This window comes from Rhododendron vialii, chromosome 3a (genome assembly GCF_030253575.1).
Source record: "Rhododendron vialii isolate Sample 1 chromosome 3a, ASM3025357v1".
NCBI lineage: Eukaryota > Viridiplantae > Streptophyta > Magnoliopsida > Ericales > Ericaceae > Rhododendron > Rhododendron vialii.
Window position 1 is genome coordinate 24,064,266 of NC_080559.1, and position 26,279 is coordinate 24,090,544.

Here is a 26,279-nt window from a genome sequence, read left to right on the forward strand (position 1 = left end):
TTGTCCTTCAATTTCTGCCATTTTACCAATTGCCCAAGGCATGCCAAGTTCCAGTTGGGCCCTTCGCAACTTGTCGTCTGCGTGGTTAGGTCGTGGGTGGTTTGGTCATTCCGCTCAGCCTAACCTGTGTCCAGCTGTTGCCATCCGAAGCTGCTGCGGGATTTGGGATGGATCTCATGCGTTGCTATTTCAGCTTTCTTTCTTTTTTCTTTGGTACGCTGCTGGTAGATGTTGTGCCCTAGAGGTGGGTTATGGTTGGTTTCTGCTACTGATTTCTCTCCTCTCCTCTTCTTCTTCTGTTGCGTGGATCGTCGTCAGGTCGTCTCGAAGGTGAGTGTTTTGGGATCTGTGGTTTAGGTTTTTGTTGCCTTCTTTTACGCTCCCACGAATTCGGTGTGGGTGTTTAAGGGCGTTTGTGGTTGGTGCATTTGGGCTGTTGTTTGTGGTTGGGATGCGTGCGCTCCGTCGATTGGGTGGGTCTTTGCTGTGGTTTTCTTTGTCCGGTTGTTGTGCTCTTTACTTAGCCATGGTGTCGCCTATGCATATGAACCCATGTTAGGGTCTTTGCTGTCGATTTGGCTTCGTAACTGAAATGGTAGCCTGTTCTTGGTCTTTATATTTGGAAAGATCTTGCATTTGTTAGATTTTGACGGGAAAAAAGGCCAATAAATAAACGGGGAACAAATGACCAAAAAATAAATGAATTCACAGAAAAAATCAAAGAGGGGGGAAAAAATTATTTGCTTAATCCAAACTCACGCTTGGTATCCTTTTGGGTTTCCCGTTCTGCGGTTTGGTTTTGGACTATTGTGCATGTATATATATGTGTATGTGTTCAAGCAAGGATAGAGTATTGGGTGTATTGCCTTTACCAAGGTTGAGAAGCTTTGGTCCCCATTTTCGACAAATAGAGAATCATTGGAGGTACTATTATACCTTGTTTTCGTGGAACTATTTTTTGGCATGAGTAATCTGCTTCAGAATCAACTCAATTTTCTTTGCGTTGACTTGTCTGCTACTTGCTCTTATCTTGAATCTGAAGCCCTCCTTCAATAACTTTGAGGGCAAATGTTAGCCCGAATAATTGTGATACAGATAATTGGGCCATCTGGACAAATTACTTGAATTCAATGTGGACTGAAAGTTGTTGATGCATATCTTAGAACAAGTTTTATGCAGTTTTTTTCTTAAAATACTTTTCCCCAAAGCTGAATCAAGTTGGCACATTTTGGGAGATGCCAGAATCCAATACCTGGGAATTTTTTCCCCAAGTATGAAAACTGTAAGGATTCTTCATATAGATTACTCCTTATCTATGTCCTGTTAACCTTTGTTGAAAATTTGCTACAAGAGAGATTAGTTCATAAATAAAGAAGTGTTTTGTTTGATCATTGACCTAACTCCTTATCTCTGTCGAGATTTTGGGAGTGACATTTTATAGACTTGACTACAATTTGATATCAAATGTGCATGCTGAAAGCTCAGTGCCCAATGTATGTTATATAAGGACAATGCGCCTAATTTCTAATTTGACTTCTGTTCTCATTTTGGTTATTGCAGGCTTATGTTGAAATGAGGATCATACTTATGGACAAAGATTGAAAAATTCCAACCACCATATGCCTGGGGCTCAAAAAACAAAATTATTAGTTGACAGCATTCAAGACCAGGGTATGAATCAGGTAAGAAGATATCAACATGCTCTTTGCAGGTTCAAGTGTATTACCTATTGGTCAGCGTGTATGTTAATGCACTTTTCTATTACTTAGGCAATTTATCCTGTTGCATATACGAATGTATGATTATAAATATATATATATATATATATATATATATATATATATATATATATATATATATTAGGTTTACATTATTGGAAGAGACGGTACTCAGAGAGTGGTATCAGTGATCAATGAGGTATATTTGTAGTCACTTTTAATGTATTGCATTTTACAGGAATTAGCCCTTGATTTTTGCATTCTTGGGAGTTTTAAGTCTCATGGTTGTAGTTGTTAACTGTAGAGCTACTTGTCATAAATTTTTAAAGCATTCTTATTCGTTGTTATGCAGGAAATCAGAAGGCACGGTCTTAAATTTGCAGTTGCTGGAATGCCTAAAACAATTGATAATTACATTCCGGTAATTCTTCTGGTAGCCATAAACATAATGGATTATGCTACAGAATATCAAATCCATTCCCAATTTATTTGCTTGACTTTTGTTTGGTTACTACGAGTAATTGACAAGTCCTTTGGCTTTGATAGTGCCATTGAGGAGGCTCAACGTGCCAAAATTACAGCACACGTTGAATTTGATAGTATTGAAAATGGACTTGGCCTTATGAAGTTAATGAGTCGCTACAGTGGTAAATTCACAGTAAAACCTTTTCTCTAAGTAGGCTAATGCCTTGAATTTTTACTCTCTGCCCCTTAGTCCTAAAATCCTTGAATCGATAATTAGCTTCGAACGCTACGTCGTCGGAATCAAAGATTGCTTCATGACTGGATGAAATGGTGGTGTTGTGTATGATATCATATTTATGCATTTTTCCCTTCTGTTCTTGGTCTTTGGATCGAAGACAAAATCATTGTTGACCTGTTCTGTTAATCCATAACAATTAGTATCTTGGTGCTACTCTTTACATTTGACTTTGGCGTGACAGGGTATATTGCAATGTATACTACTCTAGCCAGTCGAGATGTTGACTGTTGCTTGATTCTAGAGTTGCCCTTACATCTCGAAGCACCAGGCGGACCTTTTGACTACATAGAGAAAAGACTTAAGGAAAACAGACATACGGTTATTGTCATAGCCAAAGGTGCAGGACAACAAAAGGAGTTGGAGGCACCAAGTATGCATAATTTCTGACTAATTGGTAGTCTTACATTCTACTGAAACATCAACTTAGTGAAAAATAAAATTGGAAAAATTGGCAAGCGATCAATTTTATCCGACTTGTTCTTTTTAAAAGGAGAGTTAGATATTAGTCATAAATCCCAGCTACTTATGTATATGAAACAAACTTGTGCAACCTAATTTTGTTACGCCTTTTGTAATCAATGACGTGTAGCCTAATTCCATTAGGCCTTCTATAATCTGAAATATCGCATACTTATGTATATGAAATTTATACAACCTATGCAAGTAGTGATTGCTATCAAAACATTACTATCATTTTATGGAATCTGGAGTCGCTGCTACATATTTATTAAATATGTAGCAATCACTACTTGACTATCAAAGCTATCAAGGTAACATGTGTTTATCAATTGAAACACATTTGGTAACATTTTGTAGTCAGTTTATTGCATTTGATTTTTTATATATATTCCTTTGGGTGATGGCTCTTGTTTTCTGTCATTGTCCCAATTTTTGCAGTGATTGATTTCATGTTTTGAAGCCTTAACATCAAGGTACTTATTTAGCTTCAGTTTCACGTGAGAATGTACGGCTAGGATTGCTTCTTTTTTTTAGAAATCACGTGTTCGCTTGTAGACGATGGTTGCGTCTTTAGAAAGAAAGGACATCATGAAATTTCTCAGCATTTCTTTCGTTTTTAGTGTCATTATTGTATTTAATGTTTGCAGAGACACAGAAATGATTCTTCTGACACCAATGGTAGAAGATCTAACCCTTCTTGATGAGAAATAGCAACAGTTTGAGAGCAGGTTTTCACAGGTATCTAGAAGGATTGAAACTGTTCAATTTAATTCAGTAGATGATTAAAGTTTATATGTGATCACATATTCATCTGTTTTGCAGCTAAATGCAGAGATTGTTGAGCAGAATGAATTAAGAGAAAAGGAACTACCACTTGTTCAGGATGTAGAAGCTAAAGTTAAAAGAACGAACCCAGATCATTCATGGTCTTAACAATCATCAAATGTCCTTGAAAGCTTCTATAAAAAAATGAAGGGGAAGGCCAAAGAAATGCATGAAAATGTGTGGTTTTGACCTTTTAGTACTACTGAATTTGTTTTTTTCATTAATAAAGGGACAACACATAAGCTTGTTCTTTGCCTTCTTTTTTAGATCATTAATAAAGGGACAACACATTAGATTTTATGTTCCAGAAAATGAAGCCGTGTTGTCTGAGGATAAAACTAATAAGCTAATTCTTTGAACTTCTATAAAACTCGTGAAAGCAATCTGTGCTATGTAAGGCTTATGGCAATCTTCATAGAACGTGTTCAGAACTATATTACAAGCAGAAACAACAATTTCGTTATTGCTGTTGCATTGAGTTATAGGTTTTCACGCTAAGTTTCATGGCTTCACATTCCTGCATCCTTCCTAACCATGTATAGATTGTGTCTTCGTATTCGTATTCCTTATTTCCCTAATATCTTCCATGAGATTATACGCATGAGTATACCCTTATGACTTTACTTTGTAATTGTCGGAGGTCTTAGAAAAGGAAAGTTAGCAACTGGCAAAATTTTGTTTCTCTCTTAAGTTAGTGTTGGTGTTTCGCCTTGTGGTATGAAGAGGATCAGAGTCACTGAAATTTCTGCGTTGGCATTCTGCACCAGCAGCTATTTGCAGGGTAAGAGCTTTACCTTCAGCGCCTTCTAATAGCATAAGAGATATAATGTTTAGCTTTTACAGGGGACAGAAGCCGAGAAGGGAATGGGTGGCTGACTTGGTATCAAGAAACAACGACGCTGTGCGGAGCTTGCCAATCCATGTGGGTAGCGTCTCTCTGCTGGCAGTTCTCATCAATCGCGGTGTTTTGGGCATACCTCCTGATGCCATTAGGTAAAAGTAAAAATCTCTTATTTTTTACTTACTTTCTAATTGTATATACTACTAAAGGCTACACAGAGTGAGGAAATGGTAAATGGGATGCAAAATTCTGATTGTGTTTGTGCATGAGATAAACTTTCTTTGGAAGTTTCAATTTGGTCATCCGAACAGATTTAGTTGGGAATTCAAATGCCCTGAATCGAGTAGAAGTAAAATTGTATGTTTGAAAAGTGATTTGCTTATTTCCTTTAAATAGTTTATGATTTGCTTATTTCCTTTAAATAGTTTAAGAAATGCGTATCTTTGCACAATGAGAAAATCCAACTAGAGTGGAGTTTTGGCATGACCATTGGAGAAGGAAAAATGGGACTCCTAGATTGAGGATTGGTTAGTTTGAACAGTGAGAAATTATGTATTTACCATAAGAATTCAATGAGTCCATAAGAGAGTAATTTTAAAGTTTCAACCATTTACAGTAATCCATCAATAACAGTATGTATGCAGCCACAAAAATGCAGAAATATTAGTTATAGTTCTACTTGAACCTATGTGCAGAGCGCTGAGTATTGTGGTGAACTGATAGAAAGAACTGGACAATCCGACTATGTGGTGAGTTTTTTTCATAATAAGAGATCATTCTCTTTTAATCTGTTTTGTTCCTAAATATTGAGCTTCACCTTTGCTTCTTGTCTTGTTCATTTGTACATGAAATTGGTGAGTGCGTGGCTGGACTTCAGCTATTTCATGTGCTACTTTGGGAGAATGTACGTTTGTTTTAGGATAAAATACATATTAGTGAATGTGAGAGGCATGGCCTCCCGGGGCCAAACATAAATCCCAAAAAGGGATCCCTTTGGGCTCCCTAGGCCAAACATACATCCCAAAAAGGGCTCCCTTCTTTTTGCTCTAAGGATAGATGGAAGCATTAATTTTGAAAGATGGGTGTATTGGAAATCATGTTGGAGTCCATTAAGTAGTGATACTAAGTTGTTGGACATAAATTAATGAATCTTTGGTGTAAAGATGGGTGAAGATATTAATTTTGCAAGTCATATTAAGGTTTGGTAATTGTATTGTCTTACTCATGAACAGAGCACATGAAAATGGATTCTTTTGGAGCTACAGACACATCGATGCTTCTCAGTTTTGGGTTGTTGGAACCGATACTTGGTCATGTGAACTGTTGAGAGAGTAATATAAAATAACTGGTGTGATGGTTGAATTTGAAGAGAAATTGAGTCAACGAAGGTGGAGATGGTTGTGGTTTATCAAGTTACATTCAAAAGATAAATACGTCTTTGAAGAAAAATTTACAAACAATGCGAGAGAAGATTCAAAGGCAACAAGATTTGATGAAACTCCTTTAAATGCCACTAAGCAAAAGGTTGTAGCTGCTAAGCGATATGTATAGAAGAATTACAGAGAGCAGATAAAGGAGCGGTTTTACTTTCGATATATACATTCAATGTACCTGTTTATATTATTTCGATTTCTTGTTAGAAGGTGGAAGTTTTTGTGTGATTGGAATGTCCTGTTGTTTCTCTTATTTGTAGAAGTATATTTTGGTAGCAGTTGCATTGGATTATGGAGATCAGTAGTGTGTGACAATGGTTAGTTTAGTGCAGAAACGAATTTTTGGAACATGCACAGGTAGATGGGCTAATCAATCGCATTCTCATTCATAGTCATGGAATGTACAGAATCCAATAGCCTTCGTGAATGATATGTTTGGTTATATCTACAATGATTGAATGCTATGTTATTTGAATAGCAGCTTCAAAACTCTTTCGATTGATCAAGCTTTTTATGTTAATTTCAATTTTGCGATGCTTGATTATTTGAGTTATATATCTTTGATTGAGAGTAAGCACTATTAGTATTGAGATAGTGCGAGAAAGTTCTACGTTTGCTTTCTAACTGTTCTACTTCCATTTTTGCATTTCCGGTTATGCTGCCTTAATGTAATATACCTTCGTAACTATTCTACTACCATTCTTGCATTTCCAGTTTTACCGTCAACTGTTTTTCCTGCACTCCATTACCACCATAGCAATCAAAAACAGCATCAATTTCTGCTCTAAAACAAAATACGTCCTTTTCAGCGGGCATGATTTTCGTGCCTTGCACGAAGGAGAACCTAGTATTACAAAATGATCAACTGAATAATATGGGATGCTCGTTGAAAGATTGAAAGTATCAAAAATCAAAGTGATCCAGCTATTATCAACTAGATTTTTTTTTTCCAGTCTAGCTAACCTCCATTCTACTAGGCGGAGAATAATATATCAATAATTTCAAATAAGTTTGGACATTAATTCATATCTCACGGATATTAAAATACTTTCACAAATATCAATACATCTTTCTCGAATATCAATGTACATTTTACTTATTATCTTATACCTTTTGAGCGGATGGTAGAATAATCCCTTTTTTTTTTTAATCTGGTAAACATGCCAAAAGGGTACAAATGGAAAGTACAATTAGAAGAAATGAATAGAAATATATCTTGCGCTTAATATCATCTAAACCATTCAACATATAAAATATTGTGTCCATATCATTCAACTTAGGTTCATATTTAAAGTTTTTCTGCTTTCTCCCATACGAATTACTATAATTTTTCAAAATTTTAACTAAAAGCTTAATAAAAAGAAATACTAACTAAAACACTAGTAAAATTTTAAGGGATCTTACCACCACTTTGTAATTGATGATGCAACTAAAGTGTACCCTTTAAAACTGAGGTCCCGTTTCGTTAAGGTGCTTATTTTTAAAGTATTTATATTTTATTTTACAAGATATGTCATTTTTTTACAATATATTCTCTTTAATTTAAAAAATAAATATTTATTTTAGTTAGTGTATCACACTCTTTCTTTACGGGTCGGGCTAGGAAGGTTGCTGGGTGCTGCTGCCACTAGAGACCAAAACCCAACATTACGACTGGGGTTTGGGCCCAAGAGAATCCAGTTACTCTTTTTTCAATCAAGAATCAGAATCATTGTCGGTCTGGTAAAAATTTTCCAACGTCGTTTCCAAGTAATTCCTCTCCTTTTTTTTTAATATATATTTTTTAAATTCTGACAGAACGGATCCAGAAATTCACCTGGAAAATCAATCATTGAACAGGTTTTCCTTCTTCGTACAGACCTCGCGTCAACCCGACTCCGTCTCGGCTCCCGCCCTCCCAACGCCTCCCTAGTCTTGGCATAATTATTATTCCAAGCGACCCACCAGTGCAATCTATGTATAGAATAAGTTGGTGATGAGATTGTTGGTAGAGGATGATGGCATTCCGCGGTGGTGATTCTCTGAGATGGGTTGTTGCTCTTCTGTCTCTCGCATTGGCGATTATCCACCGAGTCAGCCTGAATTCGGTGTCGGCGACGTGCGAGCTCAGTGTTGTTGACCGCAACAAACTCTACAACTACGGCCTTGCATTACCCATCCCCAGATTCCCCCACGGTGTCCTCAGCGAAGATGGGTACTCTCTCTCTCTCTCTCTTTCTCTCTCTCTCTCTCTCTCTCTCTCTCTCTCTCTCTCTCTCTCTATGCGTGTGTGGGTACCATGTTTTTATTTTATTTTATGTGGGTATGGAATTTTATAATGATTGGTATTGTATACAATTTCAGCAACATCGAAAAACAAAATCTATTAGGGTAATGAAAATGCACTCAAAAAATTGTCCTTTAAAGTGCTTAAAACTACACACAATACAAATACTGAAAGACAATTTTTTATGGGCATTTATAAGAAAGTGGAATGCATAAGTCATTTTCCAAACAATTAAGGTAGAAAATTAGGTGGTGATTGGTTGGTAAATTGCCCTTTTATTAGTATTTAGGAATCTATGTAGTAGCGTGAACAATGGTCAAAAGTTCACTAGCCCTTGTGAGCTTCAGTCATTCAGATATACAGTGTTAGTTTAAAATATGTGGAACTTATGTCCTATTGTTTGATAGTAGAAGTACTATATGTAGCAAGAGATGTCAACTGATTATTTTCTAACGAGATGATGTGTTTTCTTACTTTTGCTTTAAAAATTCAGGTTTTACAAGGTGCAAGTTAATGAGACCGTGCTTTGGTTTCAGGTTGGCTCTATCAGGTCCAACTTTGTTTCTTTGCTTTTTTCATGTTAATCTTCTCATTAGGATAAGCTTTGTTACCTCTGGCTATGTGAAGGTGTCTAAACAATGAATTTATAGTAGCATTGATCCTTGACAAATAATGACTTGCAAGAAAAAGATAGTTTGTGAGCTTAGCAAGGGGCCTCCCATGAAGTTTTCTAATTTCGTTTTGAAAATCATGTTGTTGCAAATGTAACTCGTTCTTTTTGTTTGGAAACTCTTATATATGTATCTATTCCTAGATTTTATTTGATACCGTGTTGTTTGAAGTTTATTTTCCATTTTCTTTTCTGTATGGTGCAGCTTTGCGATGCAATGATTTTCAACCATTATCCACCTACATGCGTTGACTGCCAGGTATGCGCTTTTCAATATCCATTCTCTTTGGGAAAGCAGGAAGTAACAAATAGATGCATTACTTAGCTGACTTATGACAATAACTTGCTATAAAAAGATTTAGTAGATTCTTTGTTGTCCTACAATTTTGTGGTATCTCGCATAGGACATCTGGTTCTTCTTGCTCACAAAGCATATATCCCCAATACTTGCCAGTGTTTGCAAATTTCGCTGTATCACATGGATATTACTGTGAACTTTGAGGTAGTTGGGAACACAACCAAGGATTAATTTCAAGAAGCTCAATCATGATTGGTCAGTCATCAATTAGATGATCAAGCTCAGACATATACCTTCAAAGTTCAAGCTCTATGGCTTAATGAACTTTGCTTGAATAAGTAAGGCTGATGAATAGCTGGCATGGGTTCCGCATCTTTACACACTATGAAGTTTACATGAAGAAAAAAATTGAGGCAAAGGTTTTATACAATTGAAAAACTTTAGACTTCAATATCTGGCTGTCTTCAATTTTATTTAGAAAATTTTTATTGTCAAATCCTCTCTAGTCCCGCCGATAAAAAAAATAAAATCATCTCTAGTCCCCCTTCGGTTATATATGGAAATGTGGGGTAGTATATAAGGGAATGTCCACTAGTTTCTATTAACCTGAGTTATAACTTTTGAGCCATGAGATTGGGCTAAAGGTGAGCAGGTTAGCTAGTGCGGGTCCTTATAGGTGGTATCAAAACCTACACCAATAAGAAGCGGGGGGTGGGTCCCATGAGGAGAAGCGCTTGGGTGGGTCCGACAAGTGACGAGCTTGAAGTGCTTGGGTGGGTCCCTTGTGAGACGAGCTTGAGGAGCTTGATGTGCTTAAGCGGGTACTTGCCTCACATCGTTTGGTGGTTGAAAGTTGTTGGACCATAGAGCGCAACGAGGACGTCGCTATCTTAAGTGGGGGTGATTTTGAAATCCTCTCTAGTCCCACTTCGTTTATATACAGAAATGTTGGGTAGTATATAAGGTGATGCTTACAAGCTACTATTAACCTAAGTTATAGCTTTTGAGCCACGTGGTTAAGCTAAGGGCTAGTAGGCAGATGGCACGTGTACTTATAAGTAGTACTTATGTGGGCTAATATAATCAGCCAACGGATTACAGGAAAAGATTAGGCAAGGTTGTATATACATAATTACTTGTACTTATAGCCTATTTAAAGTCTCAAATTTGATTTTTCATGTACAAAGGCGAAATTAAATATATGTAAGAAGCTAAGTAAGGCTTGTGAAGAGCAAGAGTATTTGGACTAATATGCCTCACGTCATGATGGTAAGTAAGTCAAAGCTCAATAAGCTTGAATTTGACTCCATTTGCTGTTTGCCGCTTCACAAAAGACCTTCCAATTCTGAGGCAACTGTCAACTTTTGAGTAGAATAGCCTGTAATTGGAGTCATTGGACCATTCACTGTACGTTCAAGCTACATTTGGAGATGTTTAGGAACTTGACGGTCCCATGCCTTAGACCATGTAGGAAAACTTTGGTGAACCGTGGAAGATGCATGCTCCAAAATTTCCTCCAAATCATTCTTTCGTTATATGATAGTGCATATAGAGTAAAAAAGAAAAACTAAGTTCTCTTTCACAACGGGATGTTTTATTAACTTCCATATTGAGCTGGATGTGTTTTCTAATATTACAGGACTGCAGGGGTCCATCGCGTTGTGGCATGGGTTGTAGTGCCCTTGTCTCTAACAAGATAGCAGGTAAACATTCTTGAATTTTTTCGTGTTTTACTGGTAAATTTGGCCATATGCTTTAACTTTTTTTTAAGGACACTCTGTAGAAATGTGACTTTAACTTTGTGATCTGTAAGTGTCTGTTTGAAGCTGATAAAAAAAAAAAGTGTTTGAAAATATTATGGGCCTAATTGTTTAATATTGGAATTTATCTTGAATTTGTTAGTTATATAATTTCCTTCAATTGAGTAGCATCTTGAATTTCATTTATTCGTTGTTTTTTGGGTAGTTTAAGTTAAGTGTATATTGACCAGATACTAAAGATATACTATAAAGCTCAATACACACCCCCAAGGGGCAAACAAGATGATGGTAGATCAAACCATTCAAAAACAAGAAATTACCTTATTTGATGTATATGTTTTACTTCGTTATTCGTTATTCGTTATTGATACAAATGAAGAGGGTTTTGTTTTTAGAGTCACATATTCTCTATGTGTTTGTCAATCATTGATAAACTATCAATCAATAAGTTCATTGGTTCTTTATTTGTGTGAAGAGTGTAAATTGTGGAGGACACATGTTACTGGTTTTATGCTGTCAGCATACTTTATCGCATTATGCGATTTGTCATATGTAAGCACTAAAAGTGTTTCATACTGTATTTTCAGGACCGTAGTTCTTGTAACACCCTGCGAACAGATTGTAAGGAATGCCGTCATAATGATCTTAACACAGTCATCCAAAGTTTTGTCGTTATGTGTCCATTTGTCTGCCTTGGACCTGTTCTTCGCCGTCTTTAAAATTTTTCTAATGATACCAACTACCAAGGAATACTCTGTCCTGGCATAAATTTCCCTGGATGTCACTGCATCTGTGGATTGTTTTCAGAGGATTAGAGTTGGCCAAAGAGTGGGAAACCTAGTCTAGTGGTCGGGCAAAATGTCATAATAACGTCATGTCCATCTTATGCGGACATCAACTCTTCATGTTACAAATCCTACTGCATTATTGAAGTTGGTGGGGGCCTTTGGGGACAATGAATGCTGCAGGTTAGAGGTGGATGTTCTCGTTCTTAAGCTGCTAATTGAATATTATTTGGTATCTGCAGGTTATCCTGTATGTACTACTATTGGGCATACCTCAAGCATGGGCATTCATCTGATTGGTAAGAGTTCCACCAAAACAGAAACAATTTACTACTGCTTCCCAGTTCAAGAAAGAAGAATACTCTTTGCCCTGATGGTTGTATTTTTCCTTGTCTGGCTTTTGGCATGTTGGTATTATGTGATGGGTAGATCACCCATATAGCTTGGTTATTGGTTTTATGAAATTTCCCACAATATGGGGTTGTGCATATGTTTTCACTTGCAATGCTTTGGTGCAGGCCTGTAGGGCGTCACCTCGTCATTCTGTTTTTGAATTGTGTGAGAATATTACTGTTTCTTTTTGTTTTTTATTTTGGGTTGGTCAATATGGCAGATGAAAAGGATCCCCACGCTGGTGTCACTGTTAAGATGTCCAATGGTGACCAGACACTCAACTGCTCACTTGCTGTGTCTGTGATCTGTGATTCCAGTGGAGTTCAAGTGAGAGCTTGTTTCTTTGATGTCTATTTTAATTTATTTTTTCATGGCTTCTCCTCCAAAGTAGATTCTTACTCATTTTTTGGCTCCGAAATATAATCATATCTGTTTTTCAGGGACCTCAGACACTGGAGACAGTTGGGACTTGCAATTACGTGAGTGCTATGAATTTCTAGAAGTTTCATTCTGTTCTTCAGTGGTCTAGTGAAGTTGGTCTCATCATTTTCAGTGTTTTTCTTTCCGAAAATGGTGTTTTGCTGTATGATTACATGGTGTGTTGGTACACATAAATTTGTTACTGACTTATTGTTGTATATCATCTCTATAAATTTGTTACTGACTTATTGTTGTATATCATCTCTATTTGATGGGATTATTATTCTAGCAAACTGATGTTGGAAGTGTCTAGTAAATCTTGAATTACATTAACTGAAGAAGCAATTGAATTCAAAGCTATTTGCGTAAATATTGAATTGCAATAGGGGGCCATTAGATGTCCATCCTATTTGGGCTTATAGTACCTTTTGCTCTTGCACACTCTAGTCTTTTTGTAGACCTCCTTGGCCTATGAAGACAAGTCGCATATGCAGTATCTCAAATTCTTTTCCACACCTTTTGCTGCTTTAAGAAGGTAGGTCCCAAATTTTTCCATCAAAGGTTAAATGTCGGGTGTGTATGTGGCTCTCTGGGTAGAGCAATTTTTGAATTTATGACTTCCTGCTTGTTCCATCGTTGTAGTTAAAGTTCTGACTCGGTTTCACGAGTGTTAGCAATCATCTCTAGCTCTTTGCCCATTCGCTGCTTCAATAGCGTAAGAAGCCAATAGCTCTAGAAGGTATTTCTAGATGTACTGGCGCAAGGATTATCAGTTCTGGAGCTAGTTATATCTCTCTTCGTGATATAGTATCTGATAAATTTTTAGTGCCTCTGTACTTGGATCCTTTTTTTCCTACAAGTATTAATCCAATTTACAGTAGTGCCTTCCCTGGGATTCCCTGTGCTTAGTATGTCAGTACATCAAATCTGTTCGACAGTCCATACTGACTTGTTACACAACCTTGGAAGGGGAGAATAGAAACATTCTCAATCTAAATTTTACATTTTATCATACAATGGATGACTGCTTCCATGAATAAATTGTTGTCGTGAAATTAGAGAAATGTTAAATTATGACTGGTGGTGCAATGCTTTTTGGCTCTCTTTGCCCATAGTGAGGTCACAATTCTTTTAAGTCTAATTTGTACGAAGTTGCTTGATTGCAAATATCTGCATATGACAAATACTGTGAGTTTTAAATATTGTTTCACTTTTGGCTAGTTATACATTGTTTCTATGTTGGATGGATGGTCAACTTCTCTCCACATTTGATGATTTTTTAAGTAGGCTTCACCCTCCTTCATCCTCCCACCTCGCAGGCTACAGTACTAAGGCATCCTTCTGGTTGTGCCAACGTAGTATCTGTTCATGGGCAAGGCCTGGGTTGGTTTGGCACTTTCATAATTGTGTAAGGACTTTTAGCCTTAGAATTTGATATGTCTTACATGCGAGATATTTAATTGCCTTCTATCAGGGTTTTCAAGTATTCAAAACCTACTTCACTGATTGCTCTGATTTTACAGAATCTTATGTCTCTTTGGAGGGTATCTGTTGTCGGGTATTGTTTATCGTTTTTTCTACCTTGGAGTTCGTGGTATAGATGTATGTTTACTCTCTCAACTTGAATTTTCATTTTGATGCTCCTATATGGATTGCTGTTCGCGCCTTATATCGCCTCATAAAGTTTTTTCTTTATTAGCATGCTCTATTTTCCTCTGTCACATTCCTATCCTAATGTTACGCTTGGAATGATTGGTGGGATGAAGTTACTCAACTATGAAACAAAGGATCTTTGCATGTAGGACATAGGAGTTGCACTAGATAAAAGTCAAATGAGACCCAATTTGCCAAAATGAGACTTTGTTAGAATGACATGGACAATAAGAACAATTCCCTTATGATGAGATGTGATGTTTATCCCTTGCTGTCAAACAACGGTCGCTGAACCCCGAGACCTGTGACCTATGAACTCTTAAATCAGGTCCCCACTAGTGGTGGGTGGAATTGGTCCCCAGGATTAGTGTGCATATGCTGGCCTGGACACCCTGAGTTTAAAAATATATATACTATGTAGTTGGCCCAAAGCTTCCTGCATGACTAGCCACTGGAAACAGTTAGGTCTGACTCTGTCCTGCTATGTTAATCCTATTAATCAACTGCAACTGTTACAAAATAGAGGCAACAAGGTTAGGTTTTAACTTTTAATCTTATTTGTTGCTAAAGGAAATTGCACATCCTAGTCATTCCACCACCATGACATCCTAAGTTATAGCTGAATTTCCACGCAATATGCATGCCGCCACATGTAAAATTCCGCACGGATAACATTATTAAACATCTAGTCAAGCAATCACCATGTTGCTTGGGCTTAGCTTTCATCTGCGTTTCCTTACTCTTGTTTTTAACATGTGTTCTCTTTCTTCAGGTGGTTCCAAATTTGGAAATCTGGGCCAGCTTACCACATAGAGCTCAGGTATTCCTTGGATGTTCAAGTCTTTGCTTTATTTCTCTTTGAAGTATCAAAGGCACCGAGCATGCTGCAGAAGTTTTTCTATAAAACAGAGTAGGATAAGAAGTAAACGTGTTTCCCTAGCATAAAAAGCAAGGAGAGAAAAGAAAAGACAGAATGACATGCTTGGAAAGTTCTTACTGCTGGTTTGTAGAACTTCCTATTTTTCCTATCCATATTGGAGTTCCAAGTTTCACTTAGCTGGTTGTGGTTCCACTATTGTTTTCAGCTTCTTTTCTGCGCATCTAGGATAGCCAAGTTGATGATATCTTTAAAAAGTGGATTGAACCTGGGATACGAAGCAACGATAGGAATTCCCGTTGATGTCAATTGTTGTTCATCTCCTTTTGTTTGCAGAGTATTTACGCGTCCTTGTTGCGGAAATTCAGAGGACCTTCTGAAAGTTATCGAAGCTCCTATTCTCGTGTCAACTTCTGAATGTCAGCTCCCGTCCAACTTTTGCTGTGAAGTTTTCTTCAATTGTTCCGGCTTTCCTGTTAGAATTCTGCAAACTAATGCAATCAGAGTCATAGGGATTTGAACTATCAGGTTATTCTTCTACTACTTTTGCTGTCATTCTTTTAGGGTTACTTATACTTGTGCTTGGTTTCGGAGGTTATGTAGCATGTTGTGTGCCCAAGTGTCAGTTTCAGCACAGAACAAGGCAGGTTGAAATAAATGAAGTATAATTCAAGCAGAGATCCTAAGAGGTTTTGTTCTTCTCTTTGGGCCAGGACTTTAAGTGATATAGTTTAAAGTGAATTCTGATTGAAATGGTGTGGAGGCATTTGAAATATGGAAAGTGACAACGTAATTTGTTCCAGCTTTTACTCTACCTCCCATTTTGTGATCAATTTCCATAACTGGAAGTGGCTCATTGCCTTTTGTCTTTGATGGGGACTTTGAAGACAGATCTAGGAGGGTTTAGAAAGCAATGCAAGAAATGGTTCTCTGTAGAGTTATTGATAGATCATCACTACCAAACTATGTTTGGTACCAAATTGTCCAGTGAATTGGTCATTTGAGTGGAAAATATAGAGGACAGACAACCCAATTGAATTAGTTGGATGTTGATCCCAAAAGGAAATAATACAGTTGGATAGTATGCCATTGAAGTCAAATTTGACACGGCCCTTTGTCCAATCAAAAAGTTGGTAGAGATGAGATTTTCTGAACTGACGGCAAAACTGCTACTCCCTCCGTCCGGAAATGACAGTCCCCTACGAAAAGATGTGCACTTTTCAATTAAAAAATAAAGTATTTCTTTACATGATTTTTGAGTTTCTTCTCACCAAGTTAAAGATCTTGATTAGTTCTTTAATTTGGTGCAAAAAAAATTTGAAAAATTATGTAACATTGAGTATTTTATTCTTTTGATCTAAAATTGGACGTCTTTTCGTAGGGGGTTATCATTTTGGGACGGAGGGAGTATCAGCCTATCATATAGAATTCTTGATAAAGGTAATGATGTTTGCAACATGGAAGTTATACAACAATAAGACATGAGAGTTTGCTAGATTCAGGCTGGCATGACCTGTGAAAAATCTCAGCTTAGTTACTCACCCATTTTCTGACCGTTATATATGTTTCCTCTTCTAATGTGAGAGGCTTTCGTTTAGGGCTGTAAACGAACCGAGCAGTTTGCGAGCTTGGCTCAGCTCGACTCGTTCGACAAAAGCTCGGCTCGGTTCGATTAAAAAGGTTCGTTTAGTAAATGACTCAGCTCGGCTCGTTAATGCTCGAGCTTGAATTTTTAGCTCGTTTAGTAAATGAGTCAAGCTCGATCTCGACAAAGCTCGGCTTGGCTCATTTACAGCTCTACTTTCGTTACAGAGTGAGTATTGTTCTGGATAGACTATTTCCCAACCATACATGTTTACACAACTACATATTGTTCACTCCTTTAGTGCAAATTTATACACAAATATATGACGCCCTGTCCCTCAAAGTTAGTTCATAGCGAAAAGAAAGATGTATGATTATTGGATAAATGAATAAAGTAATTCCGTGCACAATTGTTTGAATTTTTCACACAAATTCAAAAAACTAAATAGATACTTGCGTAATTTGGTGCAAAGATATTTCAAAAACTATGGACGAAAGTACTTTATTTTCTGATCCGAAAACTCCTCATCTCTTCCAAGTGAACCATATTTGCAGACTGGAGGAGGGTTAAAAGATGGTGAGTCGCCTGATTATCAACTGCTCCATTATTCTGGTTACTCCATTAAGGAATAGGACTAATAAATGTCTATATCCATCACAGATCTACCTACCTAAACCCCTTTAAATTAATCGTTAATCCTTCACTTCTTCTGTACAGTTCGAAATAATAATTATGTTTGCTGACAAAAGTGATGACAATGATTTCCCATCTTTCACGACCACCCTTGCCTTAGAAGCCAAGCGACATACAGTAGTAATTGGTCTGGGCAAAATAATCACGCCAGCCAAATTATAATAATAAACCCACTGCGCTGCACTTTCATGAGTGTTAATTGGTCCGGGCTGGGCTCAAACTGTTTTTTTATGCCTGTGTTGGCTTGCCAAGGGGGCTAAATGGTAAATTCATGTTGACTCCAGAAATTTGTTTTGGTCTAATATACTACTAGGAATTTCGTTCAATTTCTGACATTTTATGATGACTACATTTGATTGTCGTGTGATCTGTGAGCACTGCATCAACGAGGGATGTGCCATTTGGAGCCATATACACCAGTAATTTTTTATTTTTTATTGTAAGAAAACGTAAATTATTTGCATTATTTTTACTTAGAAGATAAACAATTCAACTTTCACAAGATTTCAAACCCATTAAAGTTCAAGTCCAAGTTTGTACAAGCTCGTTCCTAAATACAGTAGTATTAGAAATTTGAAAACATGAAGATATAATATTTGCTACTCCCTCCGTCCCTAAATAAGTGTTCGGCGCGCAAATTTAGGCCTTGCAAAAGATAGATGTTTTTTGTTAAAAAATTTAATTTTTTTTCACAATCTAATAGAATTCATTGCTATCTATTCATTTGTGAAAAAAAATTGATTTTTTTAACAAAATAAATCTATATTTTTAAAGGCCTAAATTTGCACGCCAGACATTTATTTAGGGCCGAAGGAAGCATCTTTTTTTCCCAACAATATTTGCTATCTGATACTACCTAACTTGGTGTGATTGACCCACAATAGAAGGTCATAGAAATCGGTGCATGATTAGTGCTGGGTACCACTAATCCGTACTATCTCTGTCACAAAATATTTGTCCGGTTCATAAATCAATGACTTTAAAAATAATGCGTTTCTTTTATAAAAAAAAAAAACATTAGTAGTCGAATTTCTGGACTAGTTTGTATGTACTTTGACTAATTACGTGGTCTTGAAGTTAACGACCGGACGTATCATCTGGTGGCTCCTATGTTTGGACTTTGGATTATTTGGTTTTCGAAAAATTCAAACATACGACCTCGTGGAGAACAAACATTTATTACTTTTTCATGGTCACTTGACCGAACTCCCTGGGTTATTCCAGTTGAACATTAATCCCAACTTAATCAACAAATCATCCTCATCAATCCCATGAAGGTCAGTTAGATCTTCAGTGCTACGTTCATCGTTCAGTATTTTATCGTCCGTCTTCGCAATCAATAGTTCAGATTTTTTAAAAAATCTTACAGGAAAGTTTAACTCTTACCTGGAAGAGTTTTAGTTTTTTAAAATTGAACGATGAATTTGTGAGAGCTATGGCGGAGCGGTAGATCGAGAGGGGCGTAGACTTTTCGATCTTTTTACTTTGGTCCAATCAATTACTCTACAGGCCGGGGTAATTAGTTAAAAGTCATCGAAATGCTTTTTGTTTCATTGATTTTTTCTATACTAAATTCTCATCTGACAATTGCCCGACCAGTATTGGACCTTGTATTTAACCTACCACAGAGCAACACATGTTTACAACGGCTCCCGTAATGTTTTCATGAAAAAACAGAAACACAAAAAATACTACTACTAGTATTTTCCAGCACAGAACAGATGAAGACACCGCTCTCTTCTTCCTCTTCACCTGCTGCTGCGTCCTCCTCTCTCCTCAGAAGAGCTCGTCTCTCCCCTTACTACTTCTTCACCTTGTTCGCCTTCATCGTCTTTGTCGCCATCCTCTACACCGAAGACTTCGGCTGCATCTTTAACCGGCTCGACGACTCCGACCGACTCATCAGAAGAAGTACTCCCCGTAAGTTACACTTATTTATCACATTTTATTATACTCCTAGCTTACTACTTTTCTGGAAAATTAAGAATTAGTTAATTTAGGGCCGTTCAGTTGCATTGAAAGGACGAGAAAATCAACTTTCTGTGTGTGTGTTCAGTTATTAAGAAAGTCGTAGATCAATTTAACATTTTCCACTAGAAAATACTACTCCATCTTGCAAAATAGGTCTTTCCAAAAAGAAAGAATTTTAGTTTTTCAGTAAGATTTCTTATTAAGAGAATATATACGGAAAAATAAATTTCATTTTTCTTTTCCTGAAAATTTATTTCTTCAACAATATTCCTGACAATTGAATGGAGCCCAAAAACCAATATTCTTGACAATTGAACGGAACCCAAAAACCGACAACAAAAGGTGCACTTACCTACAATTCAGTTGCATCATTCTGTACTGTACGAAGATTGTGTACGCAAAATTAACCGAGATGGTTTTATTATATGTGCTATTGGGAATAGCGAAGAAGAGAGTGAAGTTGCCGTTTTCGGTTGGCGGGACCCCGGAAGCGTGCGACGTGTTTGACGGGAGGTGGGTATGGGACAAAGAGAATCGGCCGTTGTACGAGGAATCGGAGTGTCCGTACATACAGCCGCAGCTGACATGTCAAGAACACGGCCGGCCGGAGAAGGACTATCAGTTCTGGCGATGGCAGCCTCACGGTTGTTCCCTTCCAAGGTTCGTTAGTGGCTTCTATTACTTCGAAAAAAAATTCATGTGATTTCTTATTTTTTTTCAGTAAGATTGAAAGAACTTTACTTAGAGCCTAAATTATCAATATATATATATATATGTATATATGTATATATATATATATATATGTATGTATACAGTGAGCTTCCTGTGAGGACCTTAAATAGGCTCCTTAAGTGCGGACCTCCTCATTTCTCTCATTTACCGATTGAATTTCGATGATCCGAGCCGCTCAATGTGATCAGAACGTGATTTTGAGGGTACCCGCAAGAAATTGGCAAAAAAAATGACCGGAAAGGGCTTGATTTGAGCAGTTTTTGTTTGAACCGTTCAATAAAAAACTGTTCGGATGAAGCCCTTCCCGACCATTTTTTTTGACGATTTCTCGCTACAACCCATAAAATCACGTTCTGATCACATTGAGCGGTTCGGATCATCGAAATTCGATTGGAATCTATGAGGTCCGCACTTAAGCTAAGTAGGGGATCCCTCATAAGAAGGGGACTCGTATATGTATATATATATATATATATGTATATATATATATATGGACGCTGCTACTGGTACAGCGGCGGATAAATTTTAAAGCAAAGTTGGATGATTCGTAAACACCCTTTCCGATATCGGATTGAGGTGATTTTTTACGGGGACCCTAAAAGAAGTATTTTGAACAAAATGAGTGGCTCCGATCATCTTTGCGGGACCCGAGATGGGCACAAAAGTGATCTGTACGCGGCTGCTGTACAGCAGCCGCTGTACCAGTAGCATTTCTGTATATATATAAGCCGGGCGGTTCCGGGGACCTTTAAAAAAACCTCCCCAAGTTTTTGATCGAATTTTGATGATACGAGTCGTTTAATGTAATCAGAACGTGATTTTAAGGGTAACCTCAAGAAATCAGCAAAAAAAATGACTTGGAATGGCTCCATTCAAACAGTTTTTTATTGAATTTTATTGAATGGTTCAATAAAAAACTGCTCAAATCAAGCTATTCCCGGTTATTTTTTTTGCCAATTTCTCGCAGGCACCCTTAAAATCACGTTCTGAACACATTGAGCGACTCGAATCATCAAAATTTGATCGAGAATTATGAGATTAAGATTTGGAAGGTTTTTTAAGAAGTTTTTTTAAAGGTCCCCGGAACCACGGTACATGAACAAGAAGGAGAAGAAAAGAATAGGGATCAATCCTAACTGCTCCATTTGAAGCTCAAACTCGCAGATACGGGGACGCTGTAGTTGGGGTATGGTTTGCAATCTTATCTTTGCAATTAACAAAAGATTGCGACGATAACTGTAGATACATTGGCAAATCAAGTTATAATGAACTCTCCAAAAAAAACTTTCTAAAAACTTATTGTCATAGTACGTAGTACTAGACTTTACATACAACACATTATTGGGGAAAAAAAAATATTTGCCACCACAAAGATTAATTTGCCTAAGTATGATTTGTCACCGGTATTTTGTTTCATTTGTCTCTCCAAGATTTTTTCCGATTCTAAAAATAATAATGTGAGATTTGAAAGGGCGAACATACCAAAATGACAATTATTTTCCTCCGCCACTTCTGTCAATATATATATGAAGATAATACATAGATTATTTATATATATTCTAAACACATTTGATTATTTTGTATCACTATTGATTTCTTTCTATTCACATAATTGGCCAGCTGGAATCAAAATATTATACTCCAGTAACTTTTAAAAAGAAGTCATGGTGGTTCAACTGCTACACGGAGTCCTGAGTACTATTGGTGCATGTTTGGTTGTAAAGGGAAAACAATCCCAAACAAAGAAAATTTTTAAACACTTGGAATACTGTAAAGCAGAATAATTAAGGAGATGGGTCCTCACACTCCTCATAAAGGGTTTTTGTCAATAATGGGGATCGTTCATTATGTAGAGCTCAAGATGTTAATCAACTATCGATCAATATCTTATTGGAAGACATCTGTCTTCTTAAAAATGGGTTTAGCCACGCTTAATTGAACCCATCAAACTCTTTTTTATAAATATATAAATGCTTCTCGGTAGGATCCTAATCGGTCTATGATTAACATAATTTTTGGCAGATTAAAGTCTTCAACAAGTTCTACATAATGAACGGTTCTGATTATTAACGTAAACCCTATATGAGCCCACAAAAGATCAACTATACCGCATAGTACCCATGAGGGAACTGCTGAGAATCTATCTCCATTAATTAATTTGTACCCCTAATAGCATATGGTGTGGTTGTGGTAGAATTATTGGTGTATCGTACCAACCGCAAAAATTAGCAATATTAATTGTATTTCTTTGCCAGATAAATTGATACATTATGTTCATTAAACTTTTAAATGCTAATTACGTTTGTTAAGAGAATACTATTAATAATGTTCAGTAGACAGGCTGACTTTGCTTCCACTCCAATCTCAATTTCACATGCAACTTCCAGCCGCTTTTAACCTAATACAGGTTGGGTCCTGGTTCTATCTAACTACCATTGTTCAACTTTTGCTTTTGGCAGAGAGAAAAATTATTTCACGAAGCTTCTATGAATGGTGGTTTATGGTGATGAATCACATTCATTCAAAGTATATTGGACGGTTCGGATTTTAATGAAACTTTTTCAAGGAAGAGTTAAACTTTTGGGCAAAGTCCACTTTCACCCCTGTGATTATCGGCATGTGCGGATACCCCCCTCATGATTCAAAACTGACCACATGACCTACATGTGGTTTTGAAAATGTGCGGATAGACCCCCTACCGTCATGTTTTCCATCCATATTAACGGACATAATATTAAAAGACCGATATACTTTCATTGTGTCCCTTGATTCTTCATCTTTTTCAAATCTAACCACATCATCCCCTATACCAAAAATTGAATCCAAATCGTTGATATTATAAATTTTGACGAGTACTACATCTATGCCAAAATTCAAGTCAATCAAAAAATGAAAAGCTCATGGTTGAATCGATTTTGTTATGAAATTAAAATTTCAAATTCGAATTTACTAAAAATTATATCACTGGGTTATTGATGCATGATCGAGATGATTTTTTTACAGAAATACTCTATTCTTTATTTAATATATTATGAACGACTCAAATTACATTCTAGAGGAGTGTGAGATACACATCCGTTAATATGGATGAAAAACATGATGGCAGGGGGTGTATTCGCACATTTTCAAAACCACAGATAGGTTATGTGGTCAGTTTTCAACAATGAGGGGGGTATTCGTACATGGCGATAACCAAAGAGGGTGAAAGTGGACTTTGCCCTAAACTTTTTCCCAAAAAAATTTCATTAAAATCCGTACCGTCTAATGCCGAAATGGACAGTTGAGATCAAGCGGCTTCGTAAATTATCTCTCTATGACGGCTCCGTGCATGAATAAGCCATACTCTTTGGTAAAATGTTTGGAGCAAAGAATCTAGTTCTTTTTTCCATTCTTTCAAAAACCAAATAAGGGAAGAACTGCAGGCTTAAAGAAGGGTGCTTGAAAGAAAGCATGACTGATCACTTGTTAAGTTTATTCACAAATGATTGATAGTATCACAATGTAGAGGACTTTGGAAGTTTAGAGCATACAAAATCTCCTTAATTTCCACAGCTTTGCATGATCTTCTTGATCTACTCCTAGCTAGTGTTCACTAATATCGAATGACGCATGCAGTTTCAACGCAACATTAATGCTCGAAACACTCCGGGGGAAGAGGATGATGTTTGTAGGCGACTCTCTAAACCGCGGTCAATACGTTTCCTTGGTTTGTCTTCTCCATGGACTCATCCCCGAAGAAGCCAAATCTATGGAAACTAACGGTTCACTCACCATTTTCAGAGCCAAGGTAACATTACCTAGAATTTTCACCAAACCCATGACAACGTACGTTTGAATACGTAAAACCGCCTTGAGTACTCTATTTCATGTTGTGTGTGCATGTGTTTAGGATTACAACGCAACGATTGAGTTCTACTGGGCACCATTTCTTCTCGAATCAAACTCGGACGACGCAGTCATCCACAGGATATCCGATAGGATCGTCCGGAGAGGTTCGATAAACAAACATGGACGACACTGGAAAGGAGCCGATATTGTGGTGTTCAACACCTATCTCTGGTGGATGACTGGGATCAAGTTCAAGATCTTGTAAGTACTTCTTGATCCTCTCGTCGAACAAGTTCTTGGTTCATTTTGTTGTTTTCTTACTCATTTTGCACGGGAAGGTCTCTCATTGGGACTTATGATCATCATGTTCAACAGGCAAGGGTCTTTCGATGATGAAGTGAAAGACATAGTGGAGCTATCGACAGAGGATGCGTATCGGATGGGAATGAAGAGCATGTTGAGATGGGTTAGGAAGAATATGGATCCTAAGAAAACAAGGGTCTTCTTCACCAGCATGTCACCATCCCATCATAAGTAAGTACTAATTTGACTAACTTAGAAAAAAAAAACAGAAGAAGAAGAAGGAAAACTGTAACGGCAGCGCCCCTGTCGTTTTCCCTGCCTCAATTTGGTCCCTATCATTTTTTAAATTTGGTCCCGGTACTACAATTCAAAGCCGCGTTATCAGGTACATCTAAGATAATGGAGTCTGTTATTTTAACCACTCAAAGGGATGGTTTATCTTGTTGAATCCTCAAACCCTGCTCAAATTTTCCGCTGGAACAAAGTACAATGAGATTGTGTCACTAGACCGAATAGCAGTTAAATACTGAATGATCACATGGCTACGATACTTCTTAAGCATGCACAAAGACGACGACAAGGATTTTCATCTGAAAGAGACCGATGTGTTCAATCGCCGTTGGATGGTGATTAAGTGATGTCCGCTGGAGCTAGCCCAATTTGAACCACAACATTACTTTGTTTTGGTCAGACTTTTCGGCCAAAATAACAGTATTCAACAACCATGAGGTACAATTGCACAAATTGCGATTGTTTTTATAAGTCGAGATGAAAACATCACAGAAACATAAAAATTCTTTATGGGAAATTTTGTTTGAGTAATCCGCTCGTATAGATTGTTGTTGTGAATCTTGCAGAAGTTAGGGCGCCATAGAAGATTAAATTCGATACCAGCAAGTAGTAATATTTGCTCCGTATCTTGAAACTTCTGCTGGATGATTGACTGATTGAGCATACAAACACCATGTTCTGTTTGGCTGCAGGAGCATAGAGTGGGGAGGAGAACCCGGCGGAAATTGTTACAACCAAACAACAATGATCCAAGACCCGTCGTACTGGGGATCCGACTCGAGAAAAAGCATAATGCAAGTAATCGGACAAGTATTCAGTGAGTCAAGTTTTCCCGTTACGTTCCTCAACATCACACAACTCTCCAACTATCGTAAAGACGCCCACACCTCTATTTACAAGAAACAGTGGAGCCCGTTAACCCCGGAGCAGATAGCCAATCCCGTGAGCTACGCTGATTGTGTTCATTGGTGCTTGCCCGGGCTTCAGGACACGTGGAACGAGCTTCTTTTTGCCAAGCTTTTTTATCCGTGATTGGACATGAATTTTGATAAAAGTTTCTTGTAATTAGTCTCCAACTTCTGTTTCTTTTGTTTCTTCCGTATTTCAAGTAATTGATTCGAGATAGGGAGGAAATACCGAAAGAGAGGAGAAAAAGAAATGACACAGTGAATGGTACAAAAAATGAAAGAAATATGACTAAACAGTTTTAAACAAAATTATTTTGTTTCGTCTTATTTTTAAATTTATTAGTTTTACCTTTTTTTTTTTTTATCGTTTTTTAATCATCTTGATGAAAGTAATTTAAAATTAGAAAATCATGGTTAAAATCAAACATAATTCGGCCCAAGGAGGAGCCTAGCTACCTTAACTTACTATGCACATAGCCCATTGGCCAGGAGAGGTAAGTCTAATTTAGGCCCAACATTGGGCCGAAAAATAGAGAGGCCCAGATCCTGTTAAAACCACCCAATGAAACATGAGCACAATTTCTGACAATTTCTACCACTTTAATAAGTGTTCATGTTATCATATGCAAGTTGGGATGATAAAAGTAGTTGGGATGCGAGCAAGTTGGCTCAACTGCTCCGATACAATAATTCTACAACCACACCCTTTTTACACATCCAAATGCACACCCACACACACTAGACACTCTAGTGTGTGTGGGGCCCACACATTTGTGTGTGTAGGTGTGTATTTGGGTGTGTATTTGG

General features: G+C 37.3%; 3 protein-coding genes and 1 long non-coding RNA gene across 6 annotated transcripts; all 4 read left to right on the forward strand.

Moving 5' to 3' along the window:
• The first annotated feature begins 43 nt into the window (after positions 1-43).
• LOC131320599 (ATP-dependent 6-phosphofructokinase 3-like) lies at positions 44-3,407 on the forward strand. The gene is made up of 6 exons (XM_058351341.1): positions 44-330; positions 1,561-1,682; positions 1,864-1,917; positions 2,071-2,151; positions 2,248-2,365; positions 2,663-3,407. Exons 2-6 carry the CDS (start codon positions 1,620-1,622, stop codon positions 2,866-2,868), a joined length of 522 nt encoding a protein of 173 aa, XP_058207324.1. The 5' UTR covers positions 44-330; positions 1,561-1,619; the 3' UTR covers positions 2,869-3,407.
• Positions 3,408-3,454: 47 nt separating this feature from the next.
• Positions 3,455-4,999, forward strand: LOC131320600 (uncharacterized). Its single transcript, XR_009198310.1, has 3 exons — positions 3,455-3,678; positions 3,763-3,942; positions 4,609-4,999. It is a non-coding gene; the product is annotated as an uncharacterized LOC131320600 (long non-coding RNA).
• A 2,672-nt stretch (positions 5,000-7,671) lies between these two features.
• LOC131320601 (uncharacterized) lies at positions 7,672-15,963 on the forward strand. Of its 3 annotated transcripts, none has more exons than XM_058351343.1 (12): positions 7,672-7,788; positions 7,898-8,233; positions 8,799-8,841; positions 9,181-9,234; positions 10,913-10,976; positions 12,061-12,117; positions 12,432-12,538; positions 12,652-12,690; positions 13,951-14,039; positions 14,155-14,233; positions 15,057-15,104; positions 15,498-15,963. In XM_058351343.1, the coding sequence occupies exons 2-12, from the start codon at positions 8,034-8,036 to the stop codon at positions 15,576-15,578; spliced, it is 861 nt and encodes a 286-aa protein (XP_058207326.1). In that variant the 5' UTR covers positions 7,672-7,788; positions 7,898-8,033; the 3' UTR covers positions 15,579-15,963. The 3 variants fall into 3 exon arrangements, with proteins under 3 accessions (XP_058207326.1, XP_058207325.1, XP_058207328.1); XM_058351342.1 differs by having other exon boundaries at positions 7,697-7,788; positions 7,879-8,233; XM_058351345.1 differs by lacking the exon at positions 7,672-7,788 and having other exon boundaries at positions 7,813-8,233.
• A 3,046-nt stretch (positions 15,964-19,009) lies between these two features.
• Positions 19,010-25,781, forward strand: LOC131320603 (protein trichome birefringence-like 33). Its single transcript, XM_058351346.1, has 6 exons — positions 19,010-19,359; positions 19,854-20,070; positions 23,758-23,929; positions 24,032-24,231; positions 24,346-24,504; positions 25,257-25,781. The coding sequence occupies exons 1-6, from the start codon at positions 19,161-19,163 to the stop codon at positions 25,594-25,596; spliced, it is 1,287 nt and encodes a 428-aa protein (XP_058207329.1). The 5' UTR covers positions 19,010-19,160; the 3' UTR covers positions 25,597-25,781.
• Positions 25,782-26,279: the final 498 nt, after the last annotated feature.